This window comes from Sceloporus occidentalis, unplaced genomic scaffold (genome assembly GCF_023333645.1).
Source record: "Sceloporus occidentalis isolate IW3139 unplaced genomic scaffold, rSceOcc1.0.p SCAF_14, whole genome shotgun sequence".
NCBI lineage: Eukaryota > Metazoa > Chordata > Lepidosauria > Squamata > Phrynosomatidae > Sceloporus > Sceloporus occidentalis.
In genome coordinates, this window is record NW_028316994.1 from 14,729,645 (window position 1) to 14,756,399 (window position 26,755).

At 40.6% G+C, this 26,755-nt stretch overlaps 1 protein-coding gene, 1 long non-coding RNA gene and 1 gene segment (V, D, J or C); all 3 read left to right on the forward strand.

Annotated features, from left to right (window-relative positions):
- The window catches only part of LOC149304181 (uncharacterized), a 44,181-nt gene extending 18,330 nt beyond the window's left edge, over positions 1-25,851 (forward strand). Inside the window, exons 2-14 of the mRNA XM_089479941.1 lie at positions 8,400-8,708; positions 9,955-10,281; positions 11,019-11,342; positions 11,943-12,263; positions 14,874-15,176; positions 16,555-16,881; positions 17,248-17,577; positions 17,904-18,239; positions 19,097-19,405; positions 19,933-20,250; positions 21,510-21,824; positions 23,643-23,812; positions 25,022-25,851. Of these exons, the coding sequence (XP_089336067.1) occupies positions 8,400-8,708; positions 9,955-10,281; positions 11,019-11,342; positions 11,943-12,263; positions 14,874-15,176; positions 16,555-16,881; positions 17,248-17,577; positions 17,904-18,239; positions 19,097-19,405; positions 19,933-20,250; positions 21,510-21,824; positions 23,643-23,812; positions 25,022-25,030 (3,698 nt within the window). The 3' untranslated portion in view covers positions 25,031-25,851. The remainder of the gene's footprint in view (positions 1-8,399; positions 8,709-9,954; positions 10,282-11,018; positions 11,343-11,942; positions 12,264-14,873; positions 15,177-16,554; positions 16,882-17,247; positions 17,578-17,903; positions 18,240-19,096; positions 19,406-19,932; positions 20,251-21,509; positions 21,825-23,642; positions 23,813-25,021) is intronic.
- Positions 1-26,755, forward strand: part of LOC149304180 (Ig gamma chain C region-like) — a 67,398-nt gene that overhangs the window by 18,967 nt on the left and 21,676 nt on the right.
- On the forward strand, positions 1,483-2,829 carry LOC149304183 (uncharacterized). The gene is made up of 2 exons (XR_016271951.1): positions 1,483-1,569; positions 2,351-2,829. It is a non-coding gene; the product is annotated as an uncharacterized LOC149304183 (long non-coding RNA).

Below are 26,755 nucleotides of genomic sequence, written 5' to 3' on the forward strand. Positions count from 1 at the left end.
GGTTCCAAGATCCTCCGTGTATAACAAAATCCGTGTATGCTCAAGTCCCATTTAATATGACATAGCAAAATGGTGTCCCTTATGAAAAATGGATAATCAAGGTAAATTTATACTTTTTTGGAACATTTTCAAACCATGTATGCTTGAATCCGTGTATAAAAAATCTGTGTATAAGAAGGGCTGACTGTATATATAATATAATCCAAAGAGAAGATAAAAGGAGGAAAGGAGGAAGATGGAATGGTACGACTACGTCACAGACATTCGCACATTCATATGGTCCCAAAAGAATGTACCAGTATGATGGAAAGGACATAATACTCTCCTGAAGTACAGTAGGCCATTCATTAAGTTTTATTGAACCACAGTTTTCAGTAGTGGTTTTGGACAAACTACCTTCTCATTGTACCCAGCCCACAGTTTGTGAGGCTCTTTCTAGGCACAAAAATAATAACTGCAATGGTGAATTCTCAACATTTCTAGGATATAAACATCTACATTCTATGGAAGCTAACTTCCTGGATAATTTCACATGAAACCCATGAGTGACGCATAAAAGAAATCCACACTTAAGACCACAATGGTCCAAGGATGAGACATCTCTTCTTTCTCTTGTGGCACAGAGTGTTACACCACTATTTGGTTCCAAAGATTCAATCAGGCCAAAAATGATGATACTACATTGTATCAGAAAATTTCTGCAAGTTGAAAGGCATTTATACAATTTCACAAAGGAATTGGCAAAGTCACTGAAGCAAAAGGAGCTTATTACAGTGTTCTTGATCATTGTGCATGGTTGAATGAGAGCTTCTAGATCCCCTAAATCTCTTCCATGCAGGATTTCTAACATGGCTTGCACAACGTGAACTAAACCTGTTGGGACACTTGCCCATGAGATATAGCTAATGCTCCATCACATTGCCAACACAACACATACAGTAACATTTAACCCATCGCCACTCTGCAGGTTTGCCCCTCACTACACCACGAAGTTCTCTGCAGCTTCATTCTAATGAATTCATTCCTTATTCACACCAAGTTGTCGAATGATTCTGAATCAGCAACAACTTGCCAAACAACAATTCATCACTTTCTTGATATAATTAGTTACCATCTACCTGTCTTGAGTTGATGGAAGGTTCCTTCCTTGAGACAGAGTTCAGAAGTGCCATCATCTGCCACTATTCCAAGGCTTCACTAAATCAGCTCATCTCCTCTTTCTCTTTCCAGCCTCTCATATCAATTGGAAGCTACCATCCCTATTTGTTGCTTGTCTGAAATCCAGAAGTTTGTCGCCTCCTGAACTGCCTTTCCCCCCCATTCCTTTCTTGCTTTCAGTCCTCACCCTCTCTATACTACTTTCTTTTGTTATGTGTCTTGATTGGAACTTCACCTTCTTTCTGAACTCCAGAAAAATCTGATCCCCATGTATTGTCCAAAGCTTACCTAGATGGAATTGTGGACACTGAAGAAGATGAGGAACTCCAAAACATCTCATCTATCCTTTCCACTTTCATCATCCTCTTCCTTGTGAGCCTCTTCTACAGTGCCACTGTGACTGTCATCAAGGTAAGATAAATGGGACTGGGAAGGAGGGCACTGACATGCAATGTTCTCGATCGTGCTTTCTGGACTCAGGACCAGTTCTATATCACCTATAGCAAGCAGAAGAACTAACAACTGTAGAAGAGAACTAAACCAGCAATGGTATCCACAGAGTAGGCTAGCCCAAGCTCTGAGAATAGACAACATTTTGGAAATCATTGTTTTCCATCTTATCTTTACTAGTCCCCCAGTTACTGCTCTTACCTTTTCCTCTCCTTCCTTCTAAAACATACTTCCTTCTCATCTGTTCTCTCCTCAGTTATTTCTCCCTGTCTTTGCTCCATAGACTTCTCTTCTACTTTGACTTCTCCATCCATTCTTTTAATCAGTGTTTCTCCTTTGCACTTTTCTCACATTCCCTGCTCCTCAGTTCTTTAGCCCACATTCTATAATCTCACAGAAGTAGGTATTACTCACGGAGCCCTGGTGGCGCAGGGGTTAAATGCAACTACTCACTCAAAACCATAAGGTTGCGAGTTCAAGACCAGCAAAAGGACCCAAGCTAGACTCAGGCTTGCATCCTTCCGAGGAGGTCACTAAAATGAGTACCCAGATTGTTGGGGGCAAATTAGCTTACAATTGTAAACCGCTTAGACACTGCTTAGGCGGTATGAAGCGGTATATAAATGAAGCTTGTTTGTTGTTTGTTATTAATGCTTAAAGACAATAAAGCTGCAAAGGAGTAAATAGCTGGGTAATATCCTATCTGCACAGCAACATTAATTCTCTTCTTCTCCAATTCCAGGTGAAATAGCAATGAAAGGAGTCATCTAACAATGAACAACAAACTGCCTTAAAATGTCTATTTTCTTTCACTTTCTTTCAACACCATCATAAGCAAAGACTTTATCTCTCCATCCTATTTTAAGAAAGATTTATTCCATTGTAATTTTCCTTTGTATCCTGGCCTTTAAATTCCATTGCATTTGGACAAGATTTGGGCCAGCTGTTTACATTTTAAATCCATGGTGCAATTTTGCTTCATTTTTCTGTGTTTGTGTATGTGCAAAATTATTTTGTTGTTGTTGTTGTTGACTCAGTTGTAGTCTTATTTTGTTCTACTTAAAGTTTCTTGCTTAATCTAAAACTATAAAGAAGAGCTTGCACTTTTAACTTCAAGTGCAATAGACAAAGAATTATTGCACAATATGTACCAAGTATAATGTTTGTAATTTCTATTCTGGTTGCTATACAATACTCCAATAAATGTATATTCTTCATTAACACGTTGCCTTCCTTGTCAGTTGTTATTGTTACTATGGTTGTTACCTATAATTGTAATTAATTCCCAAGTGCTGTTTCACAAGAGGGAGAGGAATATTGCTACTTATTTGGGTAAAAAATGAAGCACAGTGGGAAATAATTGGATGACACTTTTAAATCTAATTAATTTATTTTAGCATGAGCTTTCACAGATTTCAATCCACTTCTTCAGATGCGCTGATGGAGTGCAACAGTCAAGACACAGGTATTTAAGCATAGTTATATAGTTACACCATAAAGAAAAGTTACTAGATTTTTAGACAATGGGGTTGTTCTCTCTACAGATGTTGCAAAATTATAAGTATTTTATAGTCACCCCATACTGGTAAATTGGTCTTACAAGGAGAATTTGGAGTGTTACTTTTAAATAGTAGTCAGTTACAGTTGTAGCTCCAAGTTCCCCCAAATATCTCATTATCCAGGTTGAGTCTCTCTTATCAAAAATTCTTGGAACCAGAAGTGTTTTGAATTCTGGGGTGTTTTTTGTTTTTCGGATTTTAGAATAATGATATGCATAATGAGATATCTTGGTGATGAGACCCACATTTAAACATGGAATGCATGTATAATATAACCTTATATGCATGGCCCAAAGATAATTTTATACATAATATTTCTTAAATAATTTTATGCGTGAAACAAAGTTTGGATCCATTGATCCATCCGAAAGCAAAGGTGTCAATTTTCAGCCATCCATGTGCATAATTCTGGATTTTGGAATTCCAGATAAGGGGGACTCAACTTGTAGTTGAAAGGCTCCTTCAATTGTTTTCTTCTGTAGTATTCCATCTGAATATTACAAGCTGCTGCAAGGTTTAAAAAAGAGTAGTCTGTAATCCTCTATCACAGACTATGTTACATAACTTTACACACACTTAGCTATTTAGCAGGGGCACTAAGAAACTCTGGCGGGTTATAGACCGCCCATTTGGGGCGGTCTGGACCCGCCCCTTTCCCTGGTGTATCGGGGCTTCAGCAGTTACACCGGCAGCCGCTGAGGCCCCGATCCGCCGCTTTTCAGGCTGCGGGGAAGCAGCAAAACGCCGCTTCCCCGCAGCCTGAAAAGGGGTGTCCTTGGGGCTTCAAGCCCCAAGGACACCCTGCGGCGGCGGGGAGGGGGAGAAAGGGGCCGCTTGGCCCCTTTCTCCCTTGCTTCGCTGGGCGCAGCCATCTGAAGGCTGCACCCAGCGAAGCGTGTGTAACCGGCCACTGTTAGTGGATTGTGAAAATGCATAACAGGATACTAAAAAGACTGGCCCAATGTGTATCAGGCTCTATTAATGCACATCAGCACTCCTTATCCAGTGTTGCAATGCCCATCGAACCCATTGTACACCAGTCACTTCACTGGTTCCCCTGCATAGTAACGTAACAGCAGACCCTTGCTGAATACAGATGTTATGGAACTGTCTGAGACTCATTCCTACATACCTAAGTCTACATACCTACATACCTTGGAGATGTAAGTTTCCAACAGGGTTATGGTTAACCTCTCCTCTTATCTATCTCATTGTCACTTCAACACCCACAACACAGCAGCATATGTCAGTGCTTGAACTATGTGATATTCCTCCATCACCATAAGTAAAGCCATCCCCTTAACTGTTAAAATAAGTAAAAAATTAACCTAAAACTGCTGTCTTGTGTGCATGTGTTGTGTGCCTTCAAGTCATTTCTGACTTTTGACAATCCTAAGGCAAACCTGTCATGGGGTTTTCTTGGCAAGGTTTGTTCAGAGGAAGGTCCTCTGGGGTTGGCGGCATGTGACTTGCCCAAGATCACCCAGTGGGTTTTATTGCCTGAGCAGGAATTGAACCCTGGTCTTCAGAGTCGTAGTCCAACCCTCAAGTTAAGTTTTCTTTCAGTATAAATTTAAAGATATGTAGCTATAGCTTCAGTATCAGGAAAGGAATTAGATTATCATTCACTAATTGTTTAATTTTCTAACATTTTTACTTCCAGCTTCTATTTGTCAATCACCATTATTTCTTATATGTTTTTTTAAAAAGAGAGAGAGAGAGAGAGAGACTCGAGGCATTTTTCAACTATTAATAAAGTATGCAAAATCAGCCAATGTCATCATTTCAAATGTCTAGTGGTGGGGAGGAAATATTAGCAAGGCACGAAAAGCATAATAATGTTGGGCAAAGTAGAACGTGTTTGGGGTTAATAGCCATAAAAGTTTAGGAAATTCTGATGAAAGTGAGTGAAACATAGTAGCCAAGAGACTTTCCAACATGCCATGTCTGTTGACTAATCTCATGGCTGATTCCTTCTATGAAATTGGACACCACTTTAACTGCCATAACTCTGTTCTAAAGAACCCTGAGGTTTATAGCTTGGTGAGGTATTCAGCCTGGTCTGTCAGAGAGCTCTGGTGCTTCACCAAACTACAGATCCCAGGAATCTGCAGGATATCGAACTGATTCAATTCTGCAATGCAGATACAGTTTGGGTCAGGGTTCCATTTTGAATAAGGAACCATTTCCCTTTATAAAACACCTGCTGGTATCTCTATGGATAAATACATCTGTCCAAGACCCTTGTATTTCACATTTAACCTCAAGCTCCATCTGCAATATACAAGCACAGCTCGTAGCTAAAGGCTGCTACTATAGTTTAACACCTTCAACTGGCATTGAAATACCAAAAAGTATTTTCCTGAGCATCCCTGGCCCCTCTATGGGTAAAGCTATCAAAACATCCTGAACCCACACAGCCAAAGAGACCCAAACAGCCACCTCCAAACACCCAGCTCTCTCCCACTTGAAAAACTCAATACAGAATGCAACTTTAAACAATGCTTTGATTTGCCTATGTGGTTGTAAGTACCTGCATTTTGATGTATTTGTGAAAAACTGTGTTTAGGATTGTGCCTTATAGAAATGTAAAATTTCTGTCTCAACTCAGTCTCATCTCTGTCAGGATGACTGAGAGAAGTTCAGGTTTTGTCTAACGTAGAAACTGACACCCTGATCTTAACTGGAAATCTTTTACCTCATCTATCAGGCATCTTGATGCCCAACTACTTTCTCCTTGGTTCCTCTGGAGTAATTCCCTACATTAAGCAAATGAGGTATGAATCCCAAATCTGCAAACTCCAACTGGAGGCATTTACCAACACTGTAGAGGGCCTTATGGCCATTGTTGACATTATCTGTGAGATAATGTATGTGGGCAAAAGGGTGCATCCAAATTTCTACCTATCATTAGAGTTTATCACATTAGGAAAATCCCAAAGAGAAAAAGGATTTAAATGAGATTTAAATCAGGGGGGGGGGGAAACCACAAATGTGGGAAGATTCTTACATGACATCACTGTTAATGTGAAGTAACACGAAGTTTAAAGCAAATGTAAAATGGAGGGAAAGGGCAGCTTTTTACTTTTGAGAAGTTCTGACAGTAAAAAGCTGCCCTTTTTCCATTTAATGTTCGCTTTAACTTCACATTATTTTACTTTGGCAGCCATTTTGTTTGATAAACTTCCCACATTTGCAGGTTTTTTTAAAAATTTAAATCTTATTTAAATCCTGTTTCTCTTTGGGATTTCCCTAGTGTGATAAACTTCATTATTTATCGAATGGTTTTTCATATGAGATTCCTAGAAACTGGGGTTTTTCTCAAATATTTGTCAGAGATTTCTTAATCAGAAGGTAAACAATAATGGACATGATCTCTGAAAAACATTTTCCCCCGCATGACTATAATGGGCCCTTGTACCCACTGGAGTTTGTTCTAGGAACCCCCCCCCCCCCCCCCACGGCCCAATAGATACAAAAATCCAGGAATGCCCAAGTCCCGTTGTATACAATGACTTAGTAAAATGGTGCCATTTATATAAAATGGTAAAATCAAAGTTTGCTTGGGTGGGGCAGGGAACTGACAATATTTTCAAGCTGTGGAGGGCTGAATTTGTGGATGCAGAATCTGTTAATACAGAGGGCTGACTATACTTTTTCTCTGGGATGTGCAGCTCTTCAAAAGGCATTGGATTAAATTCATTGGGGAACCTCCCTAATGAACCTGCTTCCATCAACAAAATCAGAAGGGTGATTTCTTCTCCCCACTATAGCCACCCACCAAAAAAAGAACCTCTTCCAGAAGTCTGTGAACCTTCTGCTGTAGGCTTTTGGTGGAACCAACATCTGCAGGTTGGGTATCTGGGAAAGAAAGTGGAAGCACTAGGATATACAGTGGATCCTTGCTTTATGCTGGGGATATGTTCTGGACCTACACACACAAACCCCTGCATAAAGCTAATTCCATGCACACTCAAGCCCCATTTGGATGAATGGGGTGCACTGCTATGTGCGGAGAGGCACATGTATCATTCATCTAAATGGGGCTTCTCGTCTGCATGATCACAAGTCTGCATATGAGAAGCCTGCATATGGGGTGGGCCGACTGTAACATTGGATTTAGGCCACTGAGTGTTTCCCACAGCACACTCTCAGTTAATTCGGATTAATGCACTGGCTTAATAGATCCAGACATCACTCTATGATAACTGGAAAGGCATGTCCAATTGTCCTCTGGAAAGACACAGGGATTTTGTGGCCAAAGCGTATGACTTTCTCATCAGGTAAACATATTTAGAGAAAATATCCTAAAGATCTCACTGGACTAATAGATAGAGATATAGATATAGATAAATAGATTGAATCTCCCTTATCCAGAATTCCAAAACCTGAAATACTTAAAAAAAAAAAAGCTTTTTTAATTGGTGGCTGACATAATGACACCTTTACCTTTTGATGGTTCCATGTACACAAACTTTGTTTCATGCACAAAATTCTTTAAAATATTGTATAAAATTACCTTCAGGCTATATGCCTAAAGTTCATATATTATGTATATGAAACATAAATGAATTTTGTGTTTAGATGTGGGTCCCATCTCCAAGATATCTCATTAGGTACATACATTCAAATCAGGGAATTCCAAAATCCAAAATAAATTTTGAAATCCAAAAACACCTTGGATAATGTTTTGGATAAGGGAGTCTCAACCTGCATCCCAGTTTCTATCACAAAGCTAATGGGGAACAGAACAGCAGAGCAGATTGGAGCTTATATGGGCAATTTGCGATGTAAATGTTTCCATTTGCTACCTGACACATCTTTCAGGTTCACTTTAGATCTAATTCAAGTCCAGCCATGTGCTATAGACCAATGCTTCTCAATCTGACAGCCATGTGCTATGGACAAATGCTTCTTTATCTGATATGGAGGCTTTTTCTTCCCAATGTGACAGTGTCCAGCCCTAAATTTCTGACTATTTAATACTATTGTTTCTTTCCTGGAAATTTGTCAAGGACTGACAGCCAATGACTTAGGGACCAGCACCAATCCAGAAACCACCACTTTGAGTAGCACTGCTATAGACTAGTGATGCTTAAGCTATCTCACATGTGGGACTATCTTTCCTTTAGTTGGAATGACTAATTTAGGATAAATTTAAGACTTTTCAAGCTTTATCTTTTGGCTTGTGTTTTCTTCAGTACCTCTCATCTGTTTTCTCTTTTCCTACAGTTACCACAGACACACCTGTTCTGTTCCCTCTGCTGTCCTGCTGCAACTCTGACAACAGGGAAGCCCAAGGAAGTGTAACTTTTGGCTGCCTGCTTTCTGGATTTCTGCCAAAACCTCCCCAAATCACATGGGAACCTGACAGTGCTAACAAAATGTTCTTCCCATCCATGCAGAATGGGAAACCATCATACAGTACCAGCAAGGTCACAGTCCCTTTCTCTGAGTTTTCAGCAAAATCTTATAGATGCCGTGTAGAGCGTGATACTGATTCGCAAGTAAGCAGCCCCTCGGTAGTCATCAGGTACAAAGGTAAGACAATTCCCCTGCATCCTCAACATTCATATAGCAAAATGGTTACAGAAACCTCAAATACAGTGAAGTCATACAAGTGTAAAATCTAAGGCAAAAAAAAAAGGTGGAACGTGTTCAGCATTTAAACCTGAAGCTATTGGGGGACAAATTAAATGTGATGTTGTATGTGTAGTTTAGTACTATGCATCTTTTACTCATCTGTAGATACTATATGGAGTGGAGAATGGATAGATGGATGGAGAGATAATAACTTGAGCCATAATATGATAGAAAGAGTTAAGCTCCTTCTCCTCCAACATTGTGGTCCTGAACAAAATTACACCATTTTGAAGCTATTATTTGGCATGAGGGGAAAGTTGGCAATAGCCCCAGCGACATCTCCATCACATGCCAAGTAGCAGCTTCAGAAGGGTAGGATAAGGATTGTTTTTGTCAGTATTTTTTGGGGTGGGGGGAGGTGAAGTAATCAAAGCCACCTTTAATCTCTCTGGACTTATCATTTCCCCATGAAAGTTGCTATGTGCAGTTTATCAAATATACTCATAATGCCAAACTATGCCTGAACACATACAAAATTCCAGAGTTTGCTCCAGAATCTCATTATGTGGAAATCATGCATTTCCAAATTAGACAACTGACATTTTTTTTAAAAGAAAAGTGAATCCCATTTCTAATGCATTCTAAGGTATTCTTGTTATGTATGAATTGATCAGCTACAGCTGTCAGGAATGGTGAACAATGGATTCTGGCCTTTTAGCCTTTACCACCCAGTCAGCTTGATCCAATGGGGTTCTACTAGAGCAGTGTTTCACAAATGTTGGTCCTCCAGGTGTTTGAGCCTTTGACTCCCAGAAACCTCAGTCAGCTTAGTCCAGTGGTCAGGCATTCTGGGAGATGAAGTCCAAACATATTTCAAAGGCCTAAGATTGAGAATCACTGTACTAGAGGACCAGTTTCCTGGATATACTCTCAGGTGCAGGTAAAAGCTATGGCTAAGAATGCTTTTTACCAGATCTGTCTTGAATTCCAACGGCTCTTTAAATACTGTCGGGTGTGATTCCAAAACAACAACAAACTACTGTTTCAGCATCTGGATAAAATTTCTGGTCACCTAAAACCTGTTTCAGGATTGCAACACTTCAGTCCTTGGTATTATTAGATACTTCTTTATTAGAAGACAGTATTAAATGTATTGATGACCAGTGTTGCAACTGTAAACATTTTTTCTACCCTTTGTTCTCAGATTGCAATTGGGAAAACCCAAAGCCAGTCCAAGTTCACATCTTAACTCCCAACTGTGGTGTACAGGAGATCAGCTTGGAACTAGTATGCCTCCTTCGGAGCCTTGGCCCTGGAAAAGCCAGCGTGGAATGGTTGAGGAATGGAGACGTGGAGCCAAAGAGCATAGAAGTAGAACTGATTACCGATGAAGACCAGGGCAGTTACTCCAGCTTTGTCCGTTGGAACATCAGCAAACAGAGTTGGGATAAGGGGGACTTGTACACATGTAAAGTGACTCGCCCACCCAACAGCCAGAATGTGACAATGTACAATACCAGCAAGTGCCAAGGTGAGAGTTGCCAGCAATAAGGATATGGGGTGATAGGTGTCTGGAGATAAACAAAGTGGCAACCAATATAACAAGGGTGGGTTATCTTGTGAAGAAAACAAAACAAACAAGCTTCATTTATATACTGCTTTATACTGCCTAAGCAGTGTCTAAGCGGTTTACAAAGTGTAAGCTAATTTGCCCCCAACAATCTGGGTACTCATTTTAGCAACCTCCTCGGAAGGATGCAAGCCTGAGTCGAGCTTGAGCCCTTTTGCTGGTCTTGAACTCGCGACCTTATGGTTTTGAGTGAGAGGCTGCAGTACAGGCATTTAATCACTGCGCCACCCTGCGATATGGTGCCTTAGTAGTGTCTCCATAAGTCAGAAATGACTTGAAGGCACACAACACCAAGAAATCTTTTTTCTAAGCCTGCATTTATTCTAGAGTAAGTAAAAGCAGAAGTAGTTATGAACATAATTCTAATGAACAAAGATGGCCTAGGAACGTTATAAAAATTAAAGTGACAATCACAAAAAAAACCCACTACTTGATTCTTAAATTCTTTAATGAGATCTAAATCTTCAGTTGTCCAAAACCCCACTTAGTACTTAGGATTTGGGGTGGAGGGTTACATTACTTGATGCCCAAGTAATTGTGCACAGAGTTTTGACCAAAAATAACTTCTGAATATTCTGTAGCTTTCAAATAACAATGAACTCTTCCCCACCCTCTTTCTCTCTTGGCATGCTCCCCAGCCTGTTCAATGACACAGCCTATCATCTCCATCACAAAGCCATCCTATAGAAATCTGCTTGAGGGGACAGCAAGTGTCACATGTTCTGTGGTTGGATCCAACCTTGAAAACACCCAAATAATCTGGCAGGTAGATGGTGATGGCAAGCCCAGCCCTCTAAGTCAGAGGAACACGGTAAAGACAGACCCTAGTGGAAGTCAGCATGTGATCAGTACCCACCCCATATCTCTTGAGCAATGGAGAAAGGGCACCACATTCACTTGCAAAGTAACTGGATATTGCTATGAAGATGGCATCAAAGAAGTGACAGTCAAAAAGGATGCACGTGAGTACAGGTGTCTGGGTCTAGTTGCTGGACTATGAGGGGGATGTTTTTGAGAGACATCATTTTGCAGAGCAGAAATAACCAGTCTCTCTTTATAGTGATTTTTTTTAGTAAGTTCAAAGGGGAGGCAAAAGATTTCATTCATTCAGACTAAACAATGTCATGAATGAAGCATTGCTGACCATTTCACTTGGCTCCTTTTGGTATCTGTGGCATTACCACACAGCCAGACTCGATTGGCTACATAAATATCATAGCTTCATAGAATCATGGCATCATCACATTCACTATGGAATGGCTTCTTGGCTGGATATGTATGAGAAAAGTGAAAGATGGAGAAGGGAACATGGCAATTAAATTAGCAGTGGAGAGGAGAAACCATGGCATTGATCAGCCAACAAAAAGGTAGATTTGTGAATATTTCAGGCAGCCCCAAACACTACTAAAATTATAGGATTTGAAAGGATATCTCTTTCTTGTCCATGTTCCCATCCCAGTCTTGACTGTTCAGATTATAAACTATTGGGAGGGACCTGTGCATAGCTTTTTAAAATAATACTTACGCACCAAAAAATATGTCTTTTTCTTGGTTTTATTTAGATACTACGAAGCCCTCTGTTGTCATTTCAAGAGCCTCCCTTGACATCTCTCTCAAGAGTGCCATGGCCCTGATTCTTATCTGTGATGTGAGTGGGTTTTCCCCGGAGGAAATTAGTATCTCATGGAAGAAAAATGACATCCCCCTGAATGAGAAACTGTATGACAATGCAATAGCAACAGCAACTGGGGATATCTACACCACTTACAGCATCCTGAAAATTGGGAGAGATGAACCAGGGGGCAAGGGTGGCAGCTACAGCTGTGTGGTCTACCATTCCTCCTCCGATGAGCCAATCACAGCCAGTGAAAATGTACCCATTGGTAAGTGGATCTTCTGAGGTGGGTGCTGAGAGTGTAAAGATTGGAAGAGACCAGTTGCAAGATGAAAGCTATGATAGAAATCAAAAAGTGCATAGGATTCAGTTCAACATTTCTTACATTGGTACAATGTTCCATACTATAATGTCACACTAGGAAACCCAAATTGCACCATGCACATTTTGGAATGTTTCATAGCAGTATAGGCAAGGAAGATGGAAAAGGAACAAAGAGAAACATCACTACTGCATCCTGGTAACCCCTGGATGTCCCTGACTTATACTAGGTATGTTAAGAGTACTCACAAATATTCTTGTCACAAAACATTAAGACACTTTATACACATATCAAAAAAATGGTCAATCATTGTGATATATATATAATTGCCAAACTTGTTTACTATAGGGAAAATCCATTTGTTCAGAAACAATGTATTTTATACAGATTTTCATAAAAATTGATTTTTCACAAAATAAATCCTAACATGTGAAAAAGGGTTGAACGATGTTCATAATCTTGGCTGTTGGGAAGAAAACTTTTGAAATTATTTTGTTCTTCCCTGCAAGAATGAAAAAAGTGAATATTTATATTCTTACCTTGCACTGATGTGACATTACAATAAATACAATACATGAGTATTAACCTAGAAGAGGGAGAAGGAGAGGAAGAAGGTGAGTACCCAAAGCAGTTTAGCATGAAAACCTACTTGGGTTTGATGCTAATTATGTGAAAGAAGTTGTAGCAGAAGCTTTTGTAGACTTGGTCTACTTCCTCAGCTGCATGGAGGAAGCAGACATCTGAGGAAGCAGACCAAGTTTACAAAAGCTTATACAGTACTACAAGGTTTTTTGCATGATCAATTTCAACGATAGTACAAATTCCCTTTGCATACTGATAATCCAGACTAACAAAGCTATGTCTCTGAATTCTATTTGGGTCTGAGCAAAGGATAGCACACCAACCCTTCCGTATTCACTCAGATGACTCTAAAATACAACCATTCTGAAATTAGACTATATTTGTAGGTTCAGTGAGATGCCTATTTAGCCATCAGTCTAGCATTGGACCTTAGTTTCTAAAAACCACTACAGATAAAAAAAATAACCTCTGCCACTTTCAGGAGAGCCTCTGGAGAAGTTCGCAGGTGAATATTCAACCTTCAGACAATTCTGGTGTAAACCTGAATGTGCAGAAAAGCCATCAAAATTAAACACCACAGACAGAGTGTTCATACCACGTTGCCTCGTTTATGTCCTTTTCAATAGGAAAAAGTTCATACATTAGCCAAATGAGCATCAGCTAGCAAGACATTCAGTGATAAATACACATATGAACCAATCATGGGCTTTAATGGATCTCTAGGAGAACAAAGTGCACAGCCACAGAGAATGCACTAAATTCAGGTTGCAGATGGAATAATCAAAATGTCCTAAATATGTTAAAGAAAATGCCAACACAACCTAGATGTCTTGTGAGGTGGGATGAGAAAATCTGGAGAGGGGGGATTCAGTTTTTCCTCTCTTTTTTTCTTTTCCAGTGGGAGGGGTGATTATTCTGGGAACAATTAAAAAAACTGCTGTGAATTATTTTCTCACATGGAATGAGTCAAATGCTTTGTAAAATAATATTTTACTCAGTCACAGCATGTGGCATGGAGATTTTGTCTATAACAATCCTCAGTGTTAGAAAATTATTATTGGATATTAAGGACTGAAACTCAGAATGTACTGTGGCAGCTGGAAGGTGCTACCACCTTCATGAGAAGATTATACAAGGCTTTCCTTGCTTCTGAATTGCTGGTTGTCCTCTTCTAACAATCTTTGAGCTTGTGTGGAGATGCATAGGACAGCAGATACAAGTATCCTATATCTATTGACCTGCATCCCTCCCTTGTGCTTGTTTTTACCACTTTCCTCAAACAACTCTACCCTACTACAAAACTCATACTTTTGAACCTACAGTTTTCCGAATGCTGCCTATGAGCCAACTCCACTAAACAGAGTAGGTCTTGTACCTCAATGAAGATGTCTAGGATTATTGCTCTGGGATATATATATGCCTAATAGTATGATTTGATAACATGTAAATGCTTTTATTCATACCATTAAAGCAGTCATATAGTTGGCTAGAAGGGTAAGTATTGCATACATTGCTATTTGGCCTGAAATTTCTGGGGATTTTTCACCCCAGAAGGAAAAAAATAATACTGTGTTTTTCCCCATGGCTAGAAACAATTCCCAGAAATTTTATAACTCTAGCCCAAGTCTATGTTCATTGACCAAGGAACTCCAGTTCTAGACCATTAATTGCTGGGGACATATGTCCATCTCAAGGGCCCCAGTTATACTCTGTGCAGATGCAGAGAATTCTATTCTATTCTTTTCTTACACCTAACACACGGCAGCTATACCTTCTACTGCATACTCCAGGAAGATATACAAGATCCTGGTTTGCTGTTCACCTTGCTTGACTCATGAAGCATTTCTTTTGCTAATGCACCCGAGGGATTCCTTTTACTTAACCCAGGTAATTTGATGTCTTCCTAGTACAACGTATGATGTTATTCTGTTTTGGATTTCACTATGGCTACTGAAAACTTGGATCTCTTTGCAGAGTTATTTGAGCCTAAAGCACCTACCGTTGAACTCCTGCAGTCAGTAGATCGAAAGAAGAAAACAATGGTGCTGAAATGTATTGCCTCTAACTACAGACCTCAAAAAGTTAGCATCCAATGGAAAGGAGGGCCACAGAATAAGAATGAAACTTTTGTAGAACAAAATATGGCAGATGGAACATACTGGGCCAGCAGTCAGTTCAAAATCTCCCTTTCTCAGTGGCAAGATGTGGAAAGCAACACTTGTGAGGTGGTGCATAAGGAAACAAATTTTTCTGTGGTCAAGAAGACTTCCAGAAAAGGTAAAGCAGGTCAATAAGACCCAATAAACATCAGCTTGCCAGAATGTGTAGACTGTATGTCTCTGCTACTGAATCAGATCTTCATTTAAAAATTAAGGAAAGCAGTAAGACCAGGAACAATTGGACATCCAGTGTTAAAACTGACTTAGCAATAAATAAATATTTTAGATTTGAATTATGGGTAAGGAGTTTAAGAGAGAAAGATATGGGTTTGTCAGAAGCAATCGTGAAATACTGGGATACGAGGGAAGGGGGGAAGCCATGGTATACCGGGGGAGGGTCAGTGATTTCATTATAAAGTCACTATTCTTAAGGCTCCTACTTCTACCAGTCTGACAAAATAAACCTGAGATGTCTCTTTATTATTTATTTTATTTATATCCTGCCTTTCTCCAAATATAAGGACTCAAGGTGGCAAATAACAAACTTAAAACAGTACAAAAGCTTTCAGAAATTATAAAAAAACAATAAGAAAAATTTAAAGTTAAAATGAGTATGCATAAAATATTAAAATATATTAAAAACTATGCACTGCATTTAGAAGCCGAGGCCTCATCAGCTTGAAAAAGCCTGACAGCACAAAAATGTTTTGACCTGCTGCTGAAAGGAGACCTGGGATGGGGCCATCTTGGCCTCTCTGGGGAAAAAGTACCAAAGTCAGGGATCAGCCACAGAGAAGACCTTCTCCGTTGTTCCCACCAAAGGAGCCTGGGACAGTGGTGGGAAAGAGAAAGGGGTTTCACCATATCATCTCAATGCTCTAGTGGGCTCATAAAGAGAGATACGATCCTTCAGAGAACCTGGACCCAAGCCAAATATGGCTTTCTAGAGCAAAACTTTGAATTGTGCCTGGAAACAGACCAGCAGCTAATGCAGCTGTTGCAACAAGGGAGTTGCGTTCTCCCTGTAGCCACCTCCAGTTAACAATCTGGCTGCAGCTACAGATTTTTATGGATTATTTGGCCATGGTCTAGAAGTGTTTATTCCTGACGTTTCACCAGCAGGAATAAACTCTTCTAGAACATGGCCACATAGCCTGAAAAAAACACAAAAATGTATGGATGTCAGCCATGAAAGCCTTTGACTTCACACTGGCTGCAGCTCTTTGACTGAACTGAAGTTTCTGAGCACTTTTCAAATGCAGCAGCATATAGAGTGCATTACAGTAGTCCAAATGGGAGGTTATTAAAGCATGTACCAGATTCTGACTTCTTCAGGAATGGACACAGTTGGTGCACTAGCTTTAACTGTGCAACAGCACACATGGTCACTGCATCCAGTGCTGCATCCAGGAGTACTCCCAAACTATGCACCTGAATTTTCAGGAGGAATCTGACCCTATCTAACACCCCACCTCTTTCTATACTTCTTTCTTTAGACTGGATTATGCCCACAGCCCTCACACTATCTCTCAACACCACAACGCTCTGCCCTAGCACAGGCCTAGGAAACAGAAGTAGTGTCACTTTACTTTGTTCCATCTATGGCTTCTCCCTTGAGAAAATACAAGTCACCTGGGAGGTTGGTGGGAAGGCCCTACAAAAACCAAAGCCAGAAATATATCAGCAGAATGGAAATCACTTCTACACTGGAAGCAACCTGACTGTGCCCCTCAAGGAGTGGAACAAACTACAAGAATACACCTGCAAGGTGACCCAGCCTGAAGCAAATAACATCCAGACAGCCAAGATCAGCAAGTGCACAGGTGACTTTCCACTGCATTCATTTTCTCTCTTCTTGAATTTCTCTTCTTAACTCATTTCTCCCCAGAACATAAGTTCATATTCTTGCCCAGGCCTACTATCCTTGGTTGCTGTTGGACCTAAACTATCCAGTCTGCCAGGAAATGCAACTACATGAGTACACAATCTCAGACTGGATTGCATTATCAATTTCTGTGTTTCTGATAACGTAGGCAAGATCGTCCAAATTCCATTGGAAAGTAGCATTGTCACTTTCCACACCACTATACCTTAGTTTCTTTTGTAAACTCTGTTTTTCCATCTTTTTCTTCAAAATGCTTTATTATGCTCATCATAAAGATCACAATCTGACTTCTGTTTCTCTCTAGTATGTAAAGACAGCATCCTGCCTCCCAACCTCTACCTCTTGAAACCACCTCTTGAGATGTTAGTCACACAAAGGAAAGCTCTCCTGACTTGTCTGGTGGTAGGTTATGAACTGGACCATGCTATGCTCACCTGGATGGTCAATGATCTCAACCATACCAAGGATGCTAGAACAGGAAATGTCAAGAACCACCCAAACCAGACCCAGAGTTTAGAAAGCCATTTGAACATCACCAGTCAAGTCTGGGATTCTGGAAGCAAAATTCAATGTGTCATTTCTCATCCTTGTGCACTCTTCCCTGACATGAACATCAGCATCCAAAAATGTAAAGGTGAGGGAAGATTTCAGAAGCTATGGGTGAAAAACTAATGGTTATGACCAAAGGATCAAAATTCAGATAAAGGTTTTTCTCCATGCCAATAAAGAGAATATATGGAACACCTTTCCCTTACCCTTCAACAAATTACACATATATGAAGTAGTTGGACCTCAGACAGAGATAGAATCTCTCAAACTTTTATTGTACAAAAATTAAAGTTTGCCCATTATATGTAAATAGCATAACTAATTCCTCATCCCAACTTCGCCATCTTTCTTCTAACCTCTCTCTGAAGATCCTCCTTCCCAATATTTCTATTTTCATCTCCTTACATATAGATTCCAATCACATTAAAGAGCCATCTCTCTCCTTGGTCATCCCGTCGGCAACACAATTGATGCAACCTACCAACCAAGCTGTAGCTTGGCTGGCTTGCATGATCTCTGGGTTTTCTCCAGCTGAAATACTTGTCAGGTGGAAGAAGAACAACAGAAATATTGATACCTCAGAATATATCACTGGGCCCCCAGTGGCTGAAACTGGAAATCCAACCTTTACCATCCAAAGCATCCTGAAAGTCCCAGCATCTGAATGGGAAAGCAGGGCTCTATACACCTGTCTGGTGGGGCATGAATCCTTAAGTGGCTGGAAGAATACCAGTAGGCATTTATATGGTAAGTCTGAGTGCTCTGCTTATTATCCACAGGATGAGGTTTAGACTTGCACTGCACAACTTTATGTTTGGTGCACAACACTTAAACATGATTTCTTGGATCAGGTCATTTGGCTGAGATTCTCATATGATTATGGGTACATGCACACATGAAGTCAGAGATCACAATACACATATCCTCTGATGAATGTTGAACTTTTTGTCTTGTAAATTACTGCTTTTGGTATTTCCTATGGTGGTATGATGGCTCTGTCTGTGGTCTTTGAGCAAGGATAACTATTTACACATAGCAGTTTCAGGTGATGAACATGCAATAGTTTGTTTGGCATTGAGAAGTAAACCTCCAAAACTTATTTGCATTGAAATCAGTAAGAGCCATAGCCATCGCTTTAAAGAGGAGTGGACAACTGCCAAGATATGGGACCTCCATGAGATTCTAGAGGCCAACCCCATATTTGTGCCCAAAATTACCCCACACACATTAGGAGATGTAGGGCATCAATTTGATCACATATTTACCCCACTGGGGCCATTTAGACCCAGGAGAGACTTTTTCTGCAACAGAAAGTTGACTTTTGGTTGACTTCTTGCTCCAAAAAAGACCCTTTATTGGGAAAAAATATGGATGCTGGAGAGGGATCTGGAGGACTCAAAAATAATTTTGGGAGACACATACAGTTCATAAACAGTACTTTCCCTGACTCTGCTTCAAACAAAGTATGTGTACTTGAAAGTAATTGTAGGTGTAAGTTTAACTGGTTATCATCCCCATTGTTTTGTGATATGCATTTAACAGGAAAAACTGCCCTCAACCTCATGAGTTCTGTTTGCAAACAAAGGTTAATCATTACATTTCAGATTTTCTGGAACCATCTTCTCCGCAAGTGATGGCATTTCACACCTCAGAAGACAGAGAAGGCCAGAAACTTGTTTGTTTTGCTACCAACTTCTATCCAAAAAATATTGACATTCAGTGGCATGTGAAAGGACATCACTTCAATTGTAGTTCAGACACTTCCAGTCTGGTTTTGCTTGCTAACGGGAAGTTCCAGAAGAGTTGCCATTTGGTACGCAGTGAAGAAGAATGGAGCAAGCCAGAAAAATACACATGCATTGTCAATCACAGCTCAACCAACGCTTTGATTAAGAAGGACTTGCATTCTTCTGGTAAGTCATATTATCTAAGTAAACCATATGTTTAAATGCTAAACAGAAAGAAGCCAGTATTAATAGAAATAGGGCTGTTCGGCAGTGGAATGCACTTCCTCGGAAGGTGATAGAGTCTCCTTCCTTGGAGGTCTTTAAACAGAGGCTGGATGGCCATCTGTCAGGGATGCTTTGATTTGGATTTCCTGCATGGCAGGGGGTTGGACTGGATGGCCCTAGTGGTCTCTTCCAACTCTACGATTCTATGATTCTAGGGTTTCTGAGGATCTATAGAAACCCTGAGTTTTCCTCACCACTAATAAATGGCCATTACCTAAATTCCTTTTAGGATGCTGAAGAATCCAACCAGTGGGCATGATTTAAAAGCTTAAACTTCCTTTGCATAAGCCTTAGGGACTAGTCCAAAACAAGATACGTTGGGTTGGAATTAGGAATTAATATATGCTTCCCTTATTCAGCAGATGTGGTGATTACTGGAAGCATTTCTCAGAACAGTTCAGTGATCTGAATTTGATTTGTTTTTGAAGGAATGGTTTTGACTCTCAGTAATAAGACAGCTATCAAGATGCAATTGCCAAGCTTTGAAGAGCTCTTCAAAAACAAAAGTGCAGCTCTGACATGCATGGCACCCAACAAAAACACAACCACCAATGCAACATTCATCTGGGCAATGGATGGAGAGCCTGTCAATGCAAGCACTACAATTATTGCAGACTTGGAAGAAAGCAACAGCACTTCTTGGATCTATGGCCAACTGTGGGTGAATCTAACTGAATGGAGAAACACTACAGAGTTCACCTGTAGCATCCCTGGTGGTCTAACAGAAACCAAGTCCAGATGGAATGGTGAGACTTTATAGGGTGGGCAAGAGATTGAGCTGAGAAAGCACTGTAATCATAATAGAGTGATTTGGCTAAAAACAAGTAACTAAAAATGGAAAGTGAAGTGTTGGCCCATCTTATTCAGAATGCTCAGACTGTGGGTAATACAAGATAAAACTGAGCAAACCCATGAATTTTCCCCAAACAAACTGAAAGTTGCTTGAGTACAGGACTGCAATCACTGATCTTAGGAAATGTATGCCTCTTTAATGCCACTATGGCGGGTTATAGACCGCCCATTTGGGGCGGGCTGCACCCGCCCCTTTCCCCGGTGTATCGGGGCCTCAGTGTGCAGAGTGGCAGCCGCTGAGGCCCCAATCCGCCGCTTTTCAGGCTACGGGGAAGCAGCAAAACGCCGCTTCCCCGCAGCCTGAAAAGGGGTGTCCCTGGGGCTTCAAGCCCCAAGGACTCCCCGCGGCGGCGGGGAGAAGAGAAAGGGGCCGCTTGGCCCCTTTCTCTTTTAGTCCGCTGGGCGCAGCCATCTGAAGGCTGTGCCCAGCAGACTAAACCAGGAAGGAGCTCCGAAACAGAGCTCCTTCCTGCTCCGTGTTCAGGGCGCACTAAGCGCCCTGGCGCGGAGCAAGGACGTCACGTCCGCACCGCCCCGTCTAGAGGCAGCACAGCCGTGACGTCCTCATGGCGGTGGCCATATGGAAGGGCCGCCGCCGTTTAGTGCGTGACCAGGACGCACTAGGGTTAGGGCGGTGCGGAAGCACCACCCTTTTGTAACCCTAGTGCGTGCTCATCACGCACTAAAGTGCCGGTCTGTAACCGGCCTAAGTCTCATCATTTCCACTGAGATTTGTGGGAGATATAGCTTGATGGAGGTGCTAAGAATAGTGTTGAGGAGTTCCAGCCCTCATAAACCCTAACACCAACCCCATCCCAAAGAAACCTATAGTTTCAAGGTTTACCTGGGAAGGAGTGATGCTTGATGATGAGTTACATGAATATTGTACATAGTTATACTCCTAAATTTTGTGTTGTTTTTGTGTGCCTTCAAGTCATCTCTGACTTATGGCACCTCTAGGGTGAACATATCATGGGGTTTTGGGGGGACTTAGAGGGTATGGCTAATCCAAGGTCACCCAGTGGACTTCCATGGCTGAGTGGGGAATTGAACCCCAATCTCCAGAGTCCTGTGGTGAAATCACTATCATGCTATATGTTCCTGCATATGTTTGTTTTTGTTCATGAACATTTTTCTGACCTTACTAATGCAGGCACTATGAAGCCTCCAAAGGTCTACCTTCAGCACCAGTCCTCCAGTGAAGACCTAAATATAACCCTGCTGTGCATGGCCAAAGATTTCTACCCAGGAGAAATCTTTCTGGAGTGGAAGGAGGAGAACAAAGGGATGTCACTGAAGGGTTATGATGTCCATGGTTTGAAATGTGATCATAATAAACAAAAGTGCTCACTAATGAGCATCCTTGAAGTTCCTGCAACCAAGTGGATGATGGGAGTCTCCTACACATGCCTGGTAGCCCACATTTCCTCTGAAAACTTCACAGTCAGAAGAGCCAGTTCCCTTTCTGGTAAAACACACCTTAGTTGCATTGTTTCTACTTACCATCAGCTAAATGCATAGTGCTACCAAAAAAAATCCAATTTTCTTGGCCTCTTGATTTACCCAGTCTGCTGTTCTAATATTTTAATTTACTTTCTTTCATTTTTCATGTATCCTACACATTTAAATTAAATTGATAATCAATTAGATGTTTCTTTCGTTCTTTTCCGGTTGGACTCTTACGCCTACGATACAATAAATGGACAGAATATTTGCACAATGAAAAACTGCACTTTATATTGATGAAATGCACCAAATATTCTCTGGGACCTTTGCTGATTTTGAAGAGGGCATGGTTTCCTGAATTTATGAGCCCTGGTGGCACAGTGGTTACTGCAGCCACTCACTCACAAACCACAAGATTGCAAGTTCAATACCAGCCAGGGGCTCAGGCTCAACTCAGGCTTGTATCCTTCTGAGGTTGCTAAAATGAGTACCCTATAAGCAAATAGTTTATTGTAAACCACTTAGAGACTGCTTAGGCAGTATGAAATGGTATATAAATGAAGCTGCTATTGCTATTCCTGAATTTACCTGACTATGCTGAGCTATGTGATTTGGTATTTTATTTTATTAATATACAGTGGAACCTCGTCTAACGCAGGAGATTCATTCCACACACCCCCTCATAAGGCGAATTCCACCTATGCTGGAGCCCCATTCATTTGAATGGGGCTCGTGCGTGCGGCGGCAGAGGGCGCCATGGGCACATGCCACATTCATCTCAATGGGACACACTGCCCCTTGCGTCCCGCACGGCTTGAGCACATATGCTCAAATTGTGTATAACGTATGCACACTGTATAAGCCCAGGAGGCTTTGTTGTTAGACAGCACAAAATCTCCACAAATGGATATAATAAATAGACACATCTTCACCAGACATTTAATTTTTTCTTGGCATTTTTATCCTCATTCCGTAAAAGCCGCTTGTAAGATGTAGAATGAATGAAAAGGAATAAAAACTGGTCCCTCTGTTGTTGTTTTTTAATGAAAACAGCAATAAAGCATCATTCAAACATTCAAACACCACTACTACTAAAAAAAACCAACTTCACAGGCCCCCCAAAAAAGATACATAAGATGACTAAATTCCCCAAATGTCACGGCCTAGCCTCTATGTGAGGGAGAAGAATCTTAGACTGAGAGAACTGCTTTGTAAAGTGTGTGTGTGTGTGTGTGTGTGTGTGTGTGTGTGTGTGTGTGTAAGAGAGAGAGAGAGAATGAGAATCTGAGAAAAGTGCATTTTGGGAGTGACACAGAAGAAGGTCTGGTAACATACACCCATCAAGTAGACATTTGTAATCATAGGCATCCTCTTCTGCACATCTTAATAACCAGATGGTAGAAACAAATAAATACCTTCAGAGTGCTGCTCCAAAACAGAGCAATCAAAATAGATAAATGCCCAGGACAGCTACCTGCTGGGGATGTTATAGCACAGTGATTCCCAAACTTTGGTCCTCCAGGTTTGGTCTTCAACTCCCAGCAGCCCCAGCCACCTTGAACAACAGTCAGGAATTCTGGGAGCTTAAGTCCAAAACATCTGGAGGACCAAAGTTTGGGAACCACTGCTCTAGCAAATGAACCTGCATCGAGCAGGGAATTGGACCTAATGGTCCATAAGGCCCTTTCCAACTATATACTTATATGAGAAGATTTCGTTAGATCTTATTTGACATCACGTTTTATTTTTCCTGTCAGTTATTCTTGTTGTTTCTTTGGAGATGTTGTTCTTTGCTTCTCTGCTCCATGGAGTAACCTTCTCTTTTACTATCATTCTGCAGATTCTTGGGATTGTGCTGTTATGGGTGCTGCACTGTGTGATGTCCGCAATGAAAACGAAGATGAGTACAGTGAACTGGAAGAGGCCAACAATGTCTGGAACAAAGTTTCCACTTTCATGGTTCTCTTTGTTGTTGCACTCTTCTACGGAGGGCTTGTCACTTTCATCAAGGTAATGTAGGAGTACTGCACCATAATAGAAAACACTGGTCTGCTAATAATTCACCCATAAGTTCCTTCTGACTATCATCTTTCCTTGCTTTCTCTTCCTTGCCCTCTTAGTGAATGAACACATAACCATCACATCATAAAAATCACACCATCATTCAAGGGAAATGCCAAGGCAGATGGATCATCTAAGTCAGGGTAGACAATTTCGGTGGGCCTGGGAACCAATTTTCATCCAAGGAGGACCAGCTGCAGGATGCAGCCAGGATTGCTGAAAGGATAAAATGGGAGAGGAAGACTATATATATAGCCATAAGATCCTTGAAGAGATATTTTAGAATGTAATGTAAACCCTACATTCATAGATCCTTCTAAAGTGAGAAACAAAGCAATACTTTTCCCACTCCTTCTCTCCTTTCTATGTATTTTTCAGGGCTGAGTCCAACAGGTTTCTCATTTGATCAAGGAGGTGATGATTAGAGGGGACTAGGGAGGCTTTGCAAGAATTATGGGAAATCTCCACAGCTGACATTGTATCCATGGATACAGCATTTATAGTAGGGACCAGTTGCATCACTAGGGTTGGTGTTACCCTAGTGGAGTAACTCATGCTGTCACCCTCAGGCTTGGAACCACCAAGACAATGGTCCCTCAGAAGTAGATCAGGCCACTATAGAAGAGAAAGGCTCTGGTCAACTTGCTCCCAATGGCTGGTAAATCAGGACACCTGGTTCCCATGCCTCATATTGCTAGGGATCCTCTGTTGTTTGTACCTTCAGTTGTGTATTAGATTTGCCAGTGCACAATGTGGTCCGTCGTCATTATGAATTTTTTCCCTAATGTCCATGTATGTATGTATGTATGTATCTGCCTTCCTGGTTATTATTGAATGTTTGCCTACTATCTGACAATCACAACAGCATAAAAATTCTCACGGATGGCATGTTCTCCAGTAATGAGAGCTGCCATATTGAAAATTGCAGAGGGCTTCTATAATTTTAATGACTGTGTAGAAAGGGGAATTTCAGCAGGTCTTGCTTGCCATGCAACCTCTCCTACTCAGCCATTAACGGTACAGGAGCCATCTCCAGTTTCCTATTTCTAACGATCTCTCTTTCCCTAGACAGGAATCTCACTCATGTTCATTGAAACAAATATATGGATGGCTAATTTGGTTCTTTTTGTTTCTCCCCCACCAATTCTGTTTCTACAGGTGAAATAACCATCATTCATTCCACACAATGAAGTGTATGCAGAATAAACTCCCCATTTTATCTCCACTTGACATTTCCTCAGACTTCCTCCATTTTGTCTGCTACATGTGTCACAACTCAGAAGGGAAGTCACCAAAAGAGCATTAGTGGCAACTAACATTAACATCAGTGGGACTCACGTTATCATTAGCACTTGTTTTATCATGCCTATTCTGTTGTTGCTTTTAGTCCAAGTTAAATTAAAGTTTGAGTTTTCCAACACTTTGAAGGACAGCAAAACAAGAGAATTTACCATGAATCAACCACTTTGGTGGTAAATTGGTGCTTTCAATGCTAACTACATGGTTAGCCTGGTAGATAATCTGGTAAATGGTAGCTAGCCATTTACCATAAATGGCTAACTTAATACCAGATGGGTAAATAGAGAAGTAAAATAGATTAAACAATCATCTTCCTAACGTTCTCAGAGCCAATCAACTGTAAAACTCATAGCATTAAACAACTGTTCTCCTGAAACTATGGTAAACCACAAATATGTATTGTTTGTTCATTAGCTAAAATTCTTATGTATATTTTAACATACTTTAGCACATATCAGCATTAAGATCTTTTGTAAAAGATTGTACTATACTAAACTGGATAGCACTGCCTAGGTATTTCAAGTCCAGTTTTTTATACTGAAATGAGACTCCTGTTTTCTCTTATGTTTTTGTTGGTATATAAACTATATAACAATAGAGTGGATTTTATTGCATTGCATAGCATTATATTATATTAAGTTGCACAAATTTATATATCATCCTTAAATTCATTCCTTAGTTTGCATGTTATTTTCACATTCATGATTATTGCCATATTCTTTTCCTTTGCAGTTCATTGCTCCCCATTATATAATTGTTTGCCCTGACTAGGAGTACTGTATCACACCCTACTGCTCCATAAACATTTTCCCCACATATGTATTGTTGCTGGTCTCATTTTTTCTGCAAAGCACTGGTAGGTTATGATAGATGTTGGTGCTGCATCCATAGGGATCTTTTTAAAATCTTAAAGAGTCAAACTGATTATAAAGAGAAATATTGTGAATGCAACCCCAAGAGTGTTTCTTGCACTTTGCAAAGATCATAAATCAAAAATATAATTTACAGGCTAAATGCTGAGGTCAGAAAATGCAACAAAAACAGGGAAAAAAGGAAGTATGGTTAAAAAAAACAGATCATAGAATCATAGAGTTGGAAGCAACCACAAGGACCATTCTGTCCAACTCCATTCTGCCATGCAGGAAAACACACTAAAGCACCCTTTACAGATTGTAATCCAGTTCTGTTTAGAGCAGATCAGGCCCAAATTCTCCCTGGAAGCAAAGATGACTAAACTGTGGTTGTTGTATTTTGGGCATACCATGAGAAGGAAGGACACACTAGAAAAGGTGATGTTGTTTGGTAAAATGGAGGGCGATCAGAAAAGAGGAAAACCTCATACCAGATAGAGGCCATGGCCATGAGTCTGCAAGTATTCAGAAGAAAAAAGACCACCATACCCCTACTAACCTAGACACTACCAAACAAAACACAGGTATGTTATGATGTAGGTTATAAAAGGTATACTAACAAGGCTCTATATTAGAGAACTAATAAACCAATATGTTTTCTGAATCCAACATAGGACATATATAGAATCTAAATGTCTCATACTGTTAGATCAGCCATGCTAGATCAAGGCACATTTGAACT